The 15,330-nt window shown below is 42.8% G+C and overlaps 1 protein-coding gene across 3 annotated transcripts in view; it reads left to right on the plus strand.

The window, feature by feature from the left end:
• Window positions 1–214: 214 nt before the first annotated feature.
• ATP2A2 (ATPase sarcoplasmic/endoplasmic reticulum Ca2+ transporting 2) overlaps window positions 215–15,330 on the plus strand; it is a 43,817-nt gene continuing 28,701 nt past the window's right edge. Inside the window, exons 1-5 of one of the 3 annotated variants that reach the window (XM_079322728.1) lie at window positions 776–1,042; window positions 2,132–2,149; window positions 2,238–2,320; window positions 9,096–9,200; window positions 12,580–12,718. In XM_079322728.1, coding sequence (XP_079178854.1) covers window positions 925–1,042; window positions 2,132–2,149; window positions 2,238–2,320; window positions 9,096–9,200; window positions 12,580–12,718 — 463 coding nt within the window. In that variant the 5' untranslated portion in view covers window positions 776–924. Of the gene's footprint in view, window positions 1,047–2,131; window positions 2,150–2,205; window positions 2,321–9,095; window positions 9,201–12,579; window positions 12,719–15,330 lie in introns of those variants that run through there. The other 2 variants (XM_079322727.1, XM_079322726.1) reach the window with 2 other exon arrangements.

Genomic DNA, 15,330 nt, shown 5'->3' on the forward strand with positions numbered 1-15,330 from the left:
CTGCGGGGCTGTCCCGGTGCGCAGCGGAAGCGGCGCCACCGCCGCGTGAGGCGCAGCCACCGGCGAGCCCCGGGAGGGAGCACGGGCGGCAGCGGGACCGCGCTGCGCAGGGGCCGCGCCGCAGCCATCGCCTCCGCCCCGCGGGAGGGGCCGCCAGCCTGCCCGCCCCGCGCCCCGGCCCCGCCAATGAGCGGCGTCCACATGCCGCGGCGGCGAGAGAGCACCGGGCGGCCCCCGAGTTACATTAGAGCCGCCGCCGCCGCTGTGCGACCGGAGCGAGCGGAGGCAGCGGCGGGCGCGGGGGAGCCCGAGCCGTGACGGCGACAGCGGCCTGGGCCGACCTGGGGGGATCGGGCTGCTAGAGAAGGAAGGAAGGGGGCGATCCTGACCTTTTGCGGGCAGCGGGGCAGCTGCGGCTTTTTCTCCCCCGCGCCGTTATCACCCTCCGTTACCGGGGGTGGCTCGGAGCCGCTGAGGCGAGCGGAGAGGCCGCTCGGCCACCTGGACGCGGCCCATCCCCTCAGGGACCCACAGCGGCTCCGGGGGCCCGCGCGCTCCCCGCCCGAAGTCCCTCGTCCCCGCCGAAGAGGCGGCTCGGCTCCCTCGGAGGCGTGAGGGGTGGGAGGGCGGGTGGGGGCTTCTTTTTTTTTTATTATTTTTTTTTTTTTTTAATTTTTTTTTTAGGGCGGCTTTCCCTATTTTTTAATTTTTTAATTTTTAATTTTTTCCTGCCCCTCCCGGCCTCCTCCGCGAAGAGAGAGGTGTGCTCGGGCTCCTGTGCTGCGGGAGAGGGTCTATGGTGATAGCACGGGGGTGGTGAGGGCTGAGGAGGGGTCTCGCCGCCGCCCCCGCCGCCGCTGAGGAGGAGGAGAGGGAGGAGGAAGAGGCGAGGCACGGCACCATTTGCTGCTCCCTGCCCCAGCCATGGAGAACGCGCACACAAAGACTGTGGAGGAAGTTTTGGCTTATTTCGGCGTCAACGAGAGCACCGGGCTCAGCCTCGAGCAAGTGAAGAAGCTGAAGGAGAAATGGGGCTCCAACGGTAGGTGAGGCGGCCCGGCCGGGGATGCTGCCGCCGGCGCTCGCCCTCTTCCCCCTGTGCTCCCTTTCGCAGCCCTCTCGCCTCTCCCTCATCCCTGCCGGGCCCTGTGCGAGGCCTAACGCGTGTGCACTGGCAAAGCCGGCATCTCTTCCAGGACCCGGAATAGGAGCGAGGGAGAGAAGATGGCTGACTTGAACTCCACCTCGTGGGTTTCTTTCAATCCCGAGCTCGCAGGGCTGCTCTGGGGAGGAGGGTGTCACCTCCGTTCCCTTTCCTCGGAACGGTGGGAAACCTTCTTCCATTCTGAAATCAAGCGCTTTGGGGTTTAGCATTTGCCTTTTTTTTTCTTTTTTTTTTTTTTTTTTTTTTTTTTTTTTTTTTTTTTTGCCCGTCTTGACCTTCATTTTCCCCAGCTTTTTAGCGCCTTTCACCCCCTTTCTCTCCAGTCGGGACACAAAATTCAGTAGATTTTTTTTTAATCCTCACTGCTTGGCTGTCCTAGTGCCTTCTGAACTCCCTTGCCGTTTTGTAAAAATTTAAATCTGTGACAAGATTACACGCTGGAGATGTTTTTTTTAGCTTTAACACTGCTTTTATGCCTCTTGGATTACTAAATCTAGTTGCAGGAGCGTAAAAGGGAGAGAAGCAATAAAAACATACTCTTAAAATGGAGGAAAGAATCTGAAATATTTTGAACCAAGTTTGATGGTTGTGGGTTTTTTTAAGTGAATGTGGAGGAAAAGCTTTGTCAGAAAGCATTTGGAAAGCGTTTTGAGCCTTTGACCCTTTGTGTGCAGCAACAGCAGAAGTCCCACAGCTGGCTGGAGTGATGACTTGGCTGAATTATAACCCTTGGCACATTCCCGTGAATCTTGATGTGTCTTAAAATGCAAAACTCTCCGTTCCATTCACGTACTCTGGTGAAAAGAGCCGCCTTAGTGTGGCTCTCAGTATGTCTGTCATATCCAACCCAGCTGAGTGTTCAATTCGGGAGGAGTATCTGGTGTGGATGCCTGATAATGCTCTAATGTGTTTCTTCCATGATTTCTTTTCTTTGACATGCTTCCTGGAAAAATCTTCTACTGACAGAGCTGCCGGCCGAGGAAGGTGAGCATGGTTATGAAATCTGCTAATTCTTGTTGATAATTCATTTTTGTAAATGTGCATGACTCAATGTCTTTGTTACATATTGCAGGAAAAACCTTACTCGAGCTTGTGATTGAACAATTTGAAGACTTGCTAGTTAGAATTTTGTTGCTGGCCGCTTGCATATCTTTTGTAAGTATGATTTATTAATTTTTTTTTTATTTCCTAGGGTTCTGCATGGCAAAGTGACATATTCCAATGTCTATGACCTGTACATACTGAAATTATTCTTTCTTGCTGGATAGATGCAAGATTGCCGTCTCTTAAATTAGTTCCTTGTGACGAGGTTTCTGTGTCCTAGCCAACAAAAATTTAAGGGAGTCTTTCATTGCATGAGTCATAAGTGCATAACTACACTAGACAGGTATTTTAAAAAGTGCTTCTCATTCAACCCAGTTTGCTTATTTGAGGTGGGATTTCCCAATGCTGCTGTTGGCTTTGAAAACTAACCTTGAGTAAGTAAGCGTTTAACTGGACATTCTTCTTGCCTTTGGGTTAATCTTTATCAAGCTCCGTGTATAATCATTGGAAGACATTTTTGGATGCAATGCAGACTGTAAATAGAATCTACATGGCGAATATTCCAGTTGCCTTCCCTTCCTGATAATAGCAAGGTGACAGTTGTTGCTTTTGACAGTGACAAGAATGTTGACGGCTGTGATGGCACCATTGTTGACCAAATTTGGTAACTGACCTTTGGATAGTCAAGTCATTAAATGGACATCTTGCTTTGCATACAGGACTAAAAGAACAAGAATGTTTCTAACTTTTTTTTTCCTAAAAAAAGCATGATTAGGCAATCTCTTCTTACATTATGTGTAAATGGTATGTGCTTGCTGAAAAACTGGAAAACGGAGTGAAGACTCTTGAGGAGGATGGTGAAGGCTGTATTTCTTGGGGAGCTAGACAACAGAAACAAAAGCTTGCAGAATATTAAATTGTTTAGGTAGGGAGTAAAAGTTTACAGTAGACTTCGCCCTGGAGTTGTAATTAACTACTTGAAAAAAAAATGCTGCAGCTCTTGGGGGCAGTGGAAATTGTGGTGACTCTTTAGCTAAGGGCAAGCTAATTAGGATGGGCAGAGGAGAATGTGCTCTGGAGCTGTTGTGTGGTGGGGGAAGGGTTGCCCTGGTGCTGCAGTTTGTGCTGTGCTGGGGATCTGCTCTCCCCACACCAACACCTTCCAGAGGACTCTGGCTTTGGGTCTGTAATTCACCAGTACCAGCTGAGCACTGACTGGTGACATCAGTCCTGACCATGGAGACAGATGTGCTTCACTCACTCCTGTGTTTCCTGGAGAGGAAATCAGGCTGGCTATTGAAAATTGAATAAACAGTCATTCAAAAGCTTGGGTTTTTTTTTTTCCTCCCCTCCTCTTTCCCCTTTTCCTCACAGAGGATGAGAAGGGGATGTCTTTTTGTTCCTGAAAAGTCAGGAGTGTTTCTGTCATCTCATAAGACAAATGACAGCACAGAAGTTTGTTAGGCTTCTGTGCCAAAGTACATTAGTTGTTTTTATTATAAACAAGTAAGTGAAAAATCAGATTCCTCAAACTAAGGCTTTGATTGCTGAGTCTGAGACCAGACTGACAGAGGTCATAGAACATACACTGCTGAGTCCTCTTGGAAAACTTGATTAGAAGCTCAATTCAGTTGCTTTTTTCAGTATAGTTAATTTTCCTATCTAATTAAGAGGAGACTGTCTAATGGAGTGTGGGATAGATCTGGGTTCTCTGCTTCTGTGCTGCTGACATGGTACATGACCTTGGGCTGCTGCTCTGCCTTTTCTGTCTCCTATTTTGGAGTTACAGAGGCACACTAAATTGATGTTAGAAGTAAAGATTTTTCTCTGATGAAAAGTAAAAACTCACTAGATCTATTATGATTTTGGTACTTTAAAAGCTCTTCCCCTTTGTGTTTTGTTTCTGGTGTTTTCTTTGCTCAGAAGGTGATGATGATGTCTCTTTGTCTTAGGTTTTAACAGTTTTTCTTGATGAAAGCATAATACAGACTTTTGTAATAGCTGTAAATGTTGATACAAGGATTGCATTACTGCAAAAATAGGATGTAATTACATCACCTAAGTTCGGGTGTGCTTGACCAGCTGTACATTGCCAGTTTAGAAAAACTAAGATTCAAGTGTGAGAGAGAGGATCTCAAAGTATATAGATAATTTTGTGTGTGTGTTGAGGGAGTTTTTATGGTGGCTGTGTTGTAATCATAAATCATACTTCTTTATTGCTGTTAGAACTGCCTGCACAGTGACACACATCTGTAGCACTGAGACCTGCATTAGGTTTTGTGCAGAAACATCCCTTCTTATGTAGAGTATAAACTTGTGCTCCCAGTGCCTTTTGTGCCCTCTGCTCCCACTCTGCCTGTCAGGTACGTGTCAGTAAAATAACTCAGAGCAGCAGCTCAATGTGTGTCAGCCAGGCTGATTGCTGGGGTCAGATGCTGCGTGTTTGTGGATCCTGTGTCCTACATTCCAGGTCAGAAGTGCTGTAAGAGATGTGCCTGGTTAGTGAAAGCCTTAAGTATGGCTTTTGAAGAGAAACAGTATAAATAATTTCTGATGGTGAGTAAATGTGTCTGTGAATAGACTTGTCTTTGTTCTTCTGTTGGATCCCTGAAGCCTCTGCAGAAGCAAACCTGTGGAGTGTATTCATGGCTTTTAATTCTTGTGTAACATGTGCTCAGATCTACAGTGTTTACTGAAAAGAACAGCTTGCTTTGCTGTATAAATGATTTTGACAGGTTGCAAAACGTTAACTGCATCTGATGTAGAATAATTCCTTGGTGAAATGTGGATGCTTTAAGCAGTGGTGTGTACTGAACTCTGCAGTCTTAGCTCTGCATCACACAGTGCATTTCCTCCTACAAGGTGAAATGTAGGCTATGAACTCTACCAAAACTTGAAGTATTTGTACAGCATCCTAAGAGCATTCTCTCCTTTCAATTATTTGATTCCTAAGCTGATTTAGAAGTGAATGTCCTGAGAATGTTTTCTAATAGTGGATACCTGTGTTTAGATTAAAACAATACACCGTGCTTTAGCCCAGAGATTGTAATAGCCTTTAAATTAGCATGAGTATAACCTAGCTTGTGGTAAAAGGTGAACAAAGGTCCTCTTGGAGGAAGTAGGATGTGTCATTAATAGTGTTGCAAAAATCTTTGCCCCAAAAGCTACCTGTTAAGGTCAACAGCAGTGAGTGTGTGGCAGGAGATAAGGGTTGCTGTAGAACGTGACACTGACATGCTTTTAGCTAAACTTAGATTGCTCATTAGCATGAGGGTAGGGGTGATAAAACTTTGAGAAGTCATTGTGATTCCATTTTGTGTTATAAAAATTAAACTGTGGCTGATGGGTATCTTGTTATATTAAATTATTACTCAGTTATTTTCAGAAATATGGACTAACATCTGATGGGTGCTTACAATCTGTGAACTCAGTAAAATTTTTAATTTTTTGCTTAGACATGTGGTCAAGATGTGTTGGTTTGTGCTTGAGATTTTTCTTTTCCCCTCACCTCCTTGTGTAGCAGACAAAAATTTACTGTATCATGGAACTGAAATTGGGATTTTTTTTCTTTAATGTTACCTAGTGTTCAGTATAGCTGGCATAATGGAACAGGACTGCTGAAATAATTTGCATCTGTGTAATTTTGAGCTTATTTGTGTTCAAAGACTGATTTCTGTCCAAAATATACTAAAAGTGAAATCATATTATCTTGTGAGAAGAAAACTGTTGAAAGCAGTTCATGCGTTTTGTATGACCTGCTTTAATTAATCCAGGGCTTTTTGTTTGGATGAGATCTTACCTCTCCCAGCTTGCTTCTAAGTTTTTGTTGTCAAAAAGAAAACCAAACAAAAATCCCTGTTTGGTTGCTGACAACAAAGTGTTTGCTTTGTTAGTGGTGAGCGGGTGCAGCCTGCTGGGCAACGCAGTTCTGCCTCCAAACTCCCATTCTCCATTCTATTGTTGTTACTTAATGATGCAGAATCATCTCAGGTAACTTGTCCCCAGAACTTCCCTGACAATAGAGCTACTTCACTTGTGGAAATGGAAAAAGCTCTGAGGGCACTTGTGGTGTTTCAGCTGCTCCCATCAGCACTCACCTCATTGCTGGCTGACTTTGGCATTGTGCTTCTGTCCCCTTTTTCCAAATAACCAAGTGCTGTTTGCCTGTCCTTGTGTATCTTTTGCCTCAGAGTCCTGCAGGTCCACCCCATTAGGCTTTGTTTAGAATAGGCTCTGCAAGCCATAGCTCTGGCAGCCCTAAAGCAAATATGCTGAATGAAAGTTGTCCTTTAAGCTGCTTATGTTGGCTTTTGATATGGGGCTTTCATGTCTTGCTATTGTTTCACTTATATTTTTAGCCTTGCATTTCTCTTCAGCAATTATCTTACTCTTATTTTTCCTACTCATTCTTAAATACATGGTGACTTTACCTACTGACAGTAGTGCCTGACCAGAGCATTGGAGATCAATGCCCTGGAAATTAAGCTGTTCTACATGTGAGTCTTAAAGTGATTAGGGCTGAGACATGGTGGGGGCCCTTCTGAGTAGAAATTGGAAAAAAATGAGATCTCTCACTGTAAACCTCTCCAGGGTCTTAAAAGTGTGCTAGTGGAAACTTTCTCACAAGGACTAAGTGACTTGGACAAGAATTGTCTAGTCTTTACCAGGCCTCAGCATATGGTGTGTTGTTACTAAAAATGCAAAGTTAAATATTTGTTATTGCTTGTTCTACTTCCTCTTTGTTTCTCTTGGCTTTGTTTTGTTTTTTTTTTTTTTCTTCAGGCTGCTATCAAGTAATAAACCTGATCTGTTACAGAATGTGTTGTGTATCAAAGATATCCTAAATGAAGTGTTAATATAGCTGTAGTCTGCATAGCAAAACCCAAAAACTCACAATGTATCTGGTTATTGCATGTCTGTGTTTACTAAATTGTTCTAGAACTAGAGCTTGGATTGTTCCACTGATAGTAATTGTGTAGAATCTTCTGGAGAGAGAAATACGTATTGCTGGCTTCCAGGGTTAACTAGATACTTCATTTTAGTCTTGTCACAGATTGGTAATTTCACCAAAAAAAAAAAGCAGTGAAGATTTAAGCCGTCAGACTCTATACTCTCAGGATCTCTAATTTGAGTTCATCTGTTCTTTTTGAAATAAAGGCTTATTGAAAGAAAAGATCCCTTGAAAACTTAATTTTGGCTCTCCTTGACATACTTGGATCTTGCTGTCCTTGTAGCTCCTTTCTTTACTTCTGGAAATTGTGGCCTTTCTCAATGTTATTTTACAACACATATGGTCTTAAATTGGAGAAGATTCTGGTTTAACGTCATGTAAAGCAGATGTTTTATTCCAGTTAACCTTGTAGGTGCCTGCTCAGATAAGCACATCACAACATAATTGAATTTATTGGCTTTGGAAGCAAAGTGGACTCTACAGAATTCCAAGAAAGAAAGGGAGGGAAGAAACAGATTCTGATGGCAGCGTGTGACCTTGTGTGTGCTGCAAGGTCTGGAAATGCCCCGTGGGTCTCTCCTGTAGTTCCATGGGCAGCAGCACTTGTGCAGAGGGGAGGCTGCCCCTGGCACAGGGGTGTGTTTGGGGTGGGCACAGACAGCAGGGCCTGTCCCTCTGCCCCAGCTGGGCAAATGACAGGGGCTCCTCTGGGGATTGGAGAGCACTGAGGTGTGCAGAGATCCCAGCTAAATCTGTTCTGCAGGGGGATTACACAGCCCCTCGAAATACTGTGCTGCCAGTTGGAATGTTGCAGTCCTCTTAATCACAACCTGGATCTTACAAGTTTATCCCTTTGTAATAAAAATTTGTTGCATTGGATTTGCCTGACAGGCTGTTTCTGCTTGAGGCTTTCATGCTGCTGCTCCTTCCTTTTGACATCCTGGAGTGTCTCACAATTGAGCAATAGCTCAGAGCAGCATGTTGGTGGAATCATGGGCTTGCTTTAGTAACAGTTTGCTCGCTGCAGTCTTGTAGTGATTCAGAGTGCTGTTGCCTGACTACCAGCCCTAATTATCTCAACACGTTGTTCCTATTTACTGTCACTTTCCAGGCTTCCTGTTGCTCAACAAGTTGACGAAAACACTCTTCCTCTCTGGTTATGTTAACTTGACTTTTCATCAGTGACTCCAGCACTCTGCAGAGGCCCTGACAGGTTCAAGTCGAGTGAATGACAGATGCCTAAAACTGGAGTGCACTTTTAAAACAAATGAATTAAAACAAAATCTATGTAGAGACTTTTATGCATGTCCTCAAGTTTGATCTACCTTTTAAAATTCAATTTTGAGTTTTATCAGCTACTTGGTTTACAATCCGGCTTCAGATGTAACTATATCATTCACTAAGATCATTCAATAAGACTCTACCTGTATTTAAATAAATACATGCTTATTTTTTGTATCTACTCACTGAAAACTTGTAAAGCTATTTCCATTTGCTTGGCTAAGTTACTGGTAAAGGGCAATTCACTTACTTAAAATTCAGTTTCTGGCAAGGTTTTAGTGTTTTAAGTAGTCAAACCAATCAATGTTCTGTTTTATATGGTAATGAAATAATTCTTTTTCATTGTCATAACTGCTGTCACAACTTCTGCTTTCACTTCTGAAGCAACAGTAGCAATTGTTTCCCAGATAAATAGCTTACTCCTTTCAAAGAAGAGCGGCCTCTAAAATGAACTTTGTACTACTTTAGTAAAGATTCTTTTTCTCCTTTTCCATTGTGTTTTGCCAACTCATTCATGAATTACAAAACTACAAACTTGGTAGATTGAGGGGTTTCCAAAACTGCTGAATTATAAGCAATTGAAACTTAGCAGGCATAAAGTTTGCAAGGTGTTTGTGTAAATCAAGAATTTAAATCACTGTGTTTCTCTTGCAGGTCCTGGCCTGGTTTGAAGAAGGTGAAGAAACAATCACAGCATTTGTAGAGCCTTTTGTAATCTTACTTATATTAGTAGCCAATGCAATTGTGGGAGTGTGGCAGGTATGCATAGACTTTTTCAGCATCAAACACAAATGTTTTGGGGTTTTATGGTTTAAGAGGAAGCACTGTACCCTGTAGTGTTGGGTGTTCTTACAAAGCAAGTAGAATATGTTGCTGACTTTGGATTCCTGAGAGTCAGCAAACCTTAAAGCTTCTCAATAGAAAGTGTTGACTTAAAGGTAAAATGGAAGCTTCAGAAGTGTTGCCAGAAAGGCAAAATGCCCATCAGTGTGTTTGGCCACACACTGCTGAACACATGAACGAGACAGGCCAGAATAAAGCCCTGAGTTCAGGCAATAAATCAGGCCCTGCAAAGCTAAGAACAATTGGAGTGGTTTGCTTGGGTTTTTTTCCCAACTAAGGAACAAAGGATGGAACATTTGTAGTCTTGTTTCTTGTCTGTCTCCTCTTGGGACAACTGTTGTGTTTTAGTAAATTATTAATGCAGTATTAATTCTCCCTGTTCAATCACTATAGTACCTATTAAGTGTACATCCAAAGACTGCATGTCTGTCAAAAGGCACAAGTTTGTTCTGAAAACATCTAAATACCATAAAACTTTATCCACACTGTCAGCTGTGACATTTATTTGATGCCTTTTTATAAATCATATAGACAGTAGTATCATAACATAAAATAACACTTCATGAGATGCCAAAACAAAAATGTTCATATCACTTCAGTTTGCTAATTGGATTGCTTTAGATAGTGAATATTTTGTTAGAGGGTTTTTTCTGCAGCTAAAAAACGTTTTAAGATTTTTATGGTAAGTTCTTTGTATGATTGTTGGGTTTTTTCCTGAGGGTGCTAGCATGATGTAATTACTTGCCCTCTTAATGCATGAGGCTTCATGCTTTAAAAACAGCAAACTGGTCAAAATAACAAAAATTAAAAAGGAGGAGTCCTGTTAATAGATTACAATGTATTAGAGAGGACCCTGCCTGCTGGAAGAAGTGGCATTGCTGCACATTCCTGTGCTCTTCTTTGTGCTAAGTGAGCTGGCTGAAGTGTTCCTCAAAATTCAGTTTTTAGCAGTGCCCAGCTTGCTGGGAAGAGATAATGTCGGTCAAGGGGTGACAGCAGTGCCCCTTTAAATGACATTTTATATTCAGGTCTTCATAAAGTAATTGTGCAAGAGTTAATGTTTAACTTGAAACTCTCGAGTTGCAGTTCTGCAGGTACTAATTTTAAGCATGAAATTGAAGGTAAAGCTGTCTGTATCGTTTGAGGGATTTTCTTGTGTAGGAAATAATCAGGTTTATTTTCAGATGTCATAGTGTGCAAAGATTACCTCTGTGTATATTTCTACATGCATGGAACCTCATTGTGAAAGAGAGTTGCTGCACAGATGAAGTGACTCATTCCCTTGTTCTAATGGGCATGGAAAATCAGCCCCAGCACACGGTCCCCACCCAGAAATGTCTGTTCCTACAGGTACCAGATCGAGCTCTGAGTCACGGCCGCCCTCAACCTTTCCTCTCACGTGCACCTTTCCCCAGGAGCCACCTGCCAGTGCTTCAGGGCCTGCAGGATAGCCTGGCTACCATAACTCCAGGCAAACTGCAGCAAAGAGACTCAGGCTAGCACACTGAGCTGGCCAAATGAGCTGAATCATGGAATTGTTGAGGGTGGAAAAGATCTTTAAGATCATCAAGTGACACTGTTAACCCAGCACTGCCAAGGCCACCACAAAACCATGTCCCTGAGGGCCACATGCACATCATTTAGGTACCTGCAGGCATGTGATTCATCCACTTCCCTGAGCAGCCTGTTTGGGTGCTCGACAACCACTTATGTGAAGAAATTGCTGCTAATATCTGTTCTAAATTCCTCCTGGTGCAGCTTGGATGTTTCTTCTGTTCCTTTTCTAGAGAGTGACAAGGTCCCCCCTGAGCCGCCTTTTCTCCAGGCTGAGCTCCCCCCCAGCTCCCTCAGGTGCTTCTGGTGCTCCAGACCCTTCCCTGGTCATGCTCCAGTCCCTCAATGTCATTCTTGTCATGAGGGGCCCAAAACTGCCCCCAGAACTGGAGGTGCCTCAGCAATGCTCATCCCCTGTGCTGGGCACTGCTCTGATCTTACTGGCTGCACTTTCTGCTCCAAGCCATGTGCCATTGACCTTCTTGGCCACCTGGGTCATCATGTTAAATTTTTATTTCTCCTTTTTGAAGGAAAAGTTCTGTTGAAGTAACGTTCCTTTTGTGGGACTTAAAGGTTTTGCCTCACAGTGACTCAGTCCACATAAAAGCAGTGTTGGTGTTCTAGTGCTGAGGAGCAGAATTGATTCACTGGTGGAATATGAGGCTGGTGTTACTTGTGGCTTTATGGGTCTGGGCTGGTGTCTGCACTGCCAGACCCTGAGCTGTGCTATGTAAGTGTTAGTTCCTTAAGGTAGTTTTGGTAACAGTCATTTTCAGCTGCACTCTTAAAAGGAACTAGTGAGTTCCTCAGCATTTGAATTTCTGATGGTTTTGTTTCTGCTTTGACATGCAAGGAGGAATTTTTTATTATGTGGAAAAGCTGATGTGTATTTGAAGGGCAGATGTTCTAAAAACTCTGTGCACTGTACCATTATCTATAATTATCAGGGCTAAATGACGTTTGTTCTTGTCAATAGGCAGGGAAATGGAAAATAAGTTCCTTCTCCAAGAGCTGGAGAAGGAACACTGATAAGCTGCTGCTTTCTGCAGTAGTTCTTTATCCAGGTGGCATCACAACACTGATACCAATCTCTGCTAGTGCTCTGTGACAGGACTGCAGCTCACGTAGGAAAGCTGTTGTGTTAGGGGAAATCAAAAGGTTTTCCTGTGTGGGAATCCATCAGAGTTTGTAAATTGTTCAGAGATTCTGGGGAAGTTTCTAGTGTATGCTTTAATTTCACTACAGCATGACTTGATTTGCTGAAATAAAGTTGATAATAAGTTGGCTTCATTGTAACTTGATCCTTGATTTGTGTCAGTAAATGAAATCCAGCAGGGCTGGTCCACCATAGGCTGAGTGTAAGCTGCTGCAGCCAACACCTACATCCATGAAACTTAATTCTGCTTAATTCTTTTTTTTAATGTCAAAAAGCACCCATATGTGACTTGGAACTCTTTGTGTGGCCTCACTACAACAACACAGTGGATATTCTTGATGAAATATGCTGCAGGGTTTAAATAATCAATTTCTGTGTTCTAAAGGCCCACAAAAACCTGAATTACACTCTAATGATTTCCAGTCACAACCTCAAAAGGGGAGGGGACACAAAATCTTCTGTATGAAAAAATATAGCTGAGCTGAGTTGGTAGCATTCATATGACAATGCTTTTGAAAAATCGGATCTGACAGGCTTATTTTTCCTTGAGGGCATTCAACATGACACGTTTTTGCTGTCTTGCAGGAAAGAAATGCTGAAAATGCTATCGAAGCTCTTAAAGAATATGAGCCAGAGATGGGCAAAGTGTATCGACAGGACAGAAAAAGTGTCCAGAGGATTAAAGCAAGAGACATTGTCCCGGGTGATATCGTGGAAGTGGCAGGTAAGACCCACTTAATGGTGCATACAAGCATTAGCATGTTAATGTGAGATTGTTGTGGGGCTTTGTCTTAATGATTTGAGGCCCTGGGGGGAGTTTTCAAACACTCCTAAGTATATGCTTCACTGCAGAACAATCTTGCTCCTGTTCATCTGTAATTACCTTAAATGTGCATTTGTACGGAGGGGATTGTTTTTCAAATTGCCACTCAGTTTAATTGCTAGGTCTAAAATAAAGCATCTTAATTGGAGTTGTGGTTTTAACACTTGTCACAAATTTAAAATTTTGTTTTCTAGTGTCTGTTTTCAGAGTGTCTTAAAACTTGTCTTGTTTTTCTGTCACAAAATAGATGTTTGTTCCTGGTGTTGAAATGTCTTCAGTTTCCTTATGTTTGGGAGCACAGAGAAGTTTTTTTGGTCACGCTCTGTTATTTCATCTGAATGTTTTTCTCCAGCTCTTAGACTTGTAGTAGCTGTACCTTTGAGCTTCTCTTCACAAATGTCTTCTGTCCTCTCAGCAAGTATGACTGGCACGTGACTTCACTGTTTTCTCATCTTTCCCAATTCTTTATTGCTTCTTTTGACAATTTGCTGCATAGCTCTCAAATACATGAGCTATGCAGAGTAGAGCTCCCTGTTTCTCCTGGGTAAGCTTTTGAAGTGCCAGTCTTAAAAGCCTGGACTTTTGCCTAGAGCTTTTTAATATCTTAGTTCTGCTCCAAAAGGTGTGTCTTTGTTTGGAAGGAGTGCAAGAATAGAAGGGTTATATACTTTTAGCTGAAACTCCATCATTTTGGTGATAATGCCACAGTAATAACTTTTTCTCTAAACTGGGCTTGACTGTTCCTTCCCAGATAAAACTGGGTGGCTCTTGCTGAGTGTCAGGAGTGTTGCATGCTCAGATTTTGTAGGTCATTACCAACTGTTAACTGAGTGATTTTTCCTTTGGGAGCAATGCAGGGTGTACATCAAACTTTGCACTTGTGTCACTTTGATTTTAGAGGTGGTAGCTGTCTCAAGAGGAGATAAATATATACCCTTAAACTTAACTATCCTCCTGTTTTAATTAGCAGGCAGAGAGTGTGCACTCAGAATGAAGTTGGTGCTGGCTGCCTGCCCAGCTCCCATTCCTTGAGAAACTTTAACGTTGGCTGAGCCCTGTCTCAAGCCCCTGTTCTGTGTACAGGGTGATTCAGCTACAAGTCCAAATCCAAAGTGGTGATAGTGAAATGAAGGGTGAACTGTGATGCCTTGTCACTGACTGTGCTCTGCCTCACTGCTCCTGCTCTGCAGAGCTGTGTGCTCTGCAAGGGGGGGTTGGTTCTGCTCTGTTTGACGTGTCCTTTTGAGGCAAACAGAACTGTATCAATTGCAGACTCTGCAGTGGATGTCTGGGCCAAATCCTTATCCTGTTTTTAAATGTCAGCAATGGAATGGTGGTTTTGGAAGGAGTTTCTATCATGGGAATACACTGGGCTTGTGTTTTTTGGTACTTTAAAGCAGAATTGGTGGAATTGTGAGTTGATGACTGTGTGTTCTGCACTGGTTTGGGGTATCACTGAGGAGAAATGCTGGATTTTGATGCTCTGGCAGTTGTCTAGAGCACAGAACACTTTCTCCTTGATTCATTGCCATTTCAGAAGAGGTACAGATTGTGTTTTCATCTTCAAATTTAGCTTTGCCTTTATTCTGTATGAGAACACCTGTGGGATGTGTGGGCTTTTACTTACCTGCTGTATATTGTCAGTACCAATAAAATCAATGACTCTGTTTAAAAGGCCTTTTCTGAAGGAGAAAAACGAGCTGGGAATAACCAATGTGCCTGTAACACCAGGCTGCCTTTACAGGCATAGTGTCCTCTTTATCATGGGGTTACTATTGCATTATCTTAAAATCTGATGTAGAACAATGACTGGTAGTCCAACATATGTATAATTGTTTTGTTTTTTGTTTTTTTTAATAAGGACAATTTTAAGCCAGTATGCTCATGCAGAAACCCAAAAAATCTCCAAGTTTTGTGATTGTCCTTTAAGATAAGTGGTCTGGCTTGTTTATGGACTGTAGAAGCTTTTCTGGGTAACATACTCACTTAAATTTGTAGATCAAACAATGCATTTAAATTACCTTCACTTGCAGCTGCAGTTGATTATAAATCATGTGGATGTTTAATAGAGGAATCAGTGCTTTAGTGTAATATAACTTCTGACACTGAAATAATAAATTCTTGTAGCTAGACAATGATGAAGTTCTAATTGCAATCAAACTGAGAAAAGCCACAGAGCAAGTAGAGAGGAGCCAATAAATTCTCTGTGTCCCAGCATTGGTGTCAAAACCTGGAGGTGAGAGAGACTCTGTGCATGCCTGTGCCTCAAGTGCAGGAGGACTGTGATGGCCTTTGACATGGTGTTTGCAAAAAGATGGCCATGTAGGGAAGTGACAGAGCCCTTCATGCTGGATACATATCTGGCTGTGGAATCCTGGCAGAGTGCCAGTGACATTTGTGTGTCCAGGCAAATATCCTTCAACTGAGTGGCATGAACAACCAGGTGATTGGTTTCTCTCCTGTGCTGATAACTAATAGTGAACAAATTTCTCCAAGTCATCCCTTGCAAAACA

Source organism: Erithacus rubecula, assembly GCF_903797595.1.
Source record: "Erithacus rubecula genome assembly, chromosome: 19".
Taxonomy (NCBI): Eukaryota; Metazoa; Chordata; class Aves; order Passeriformes; family Muscicapidae; genus Erithacus; species Erithacus rubecula.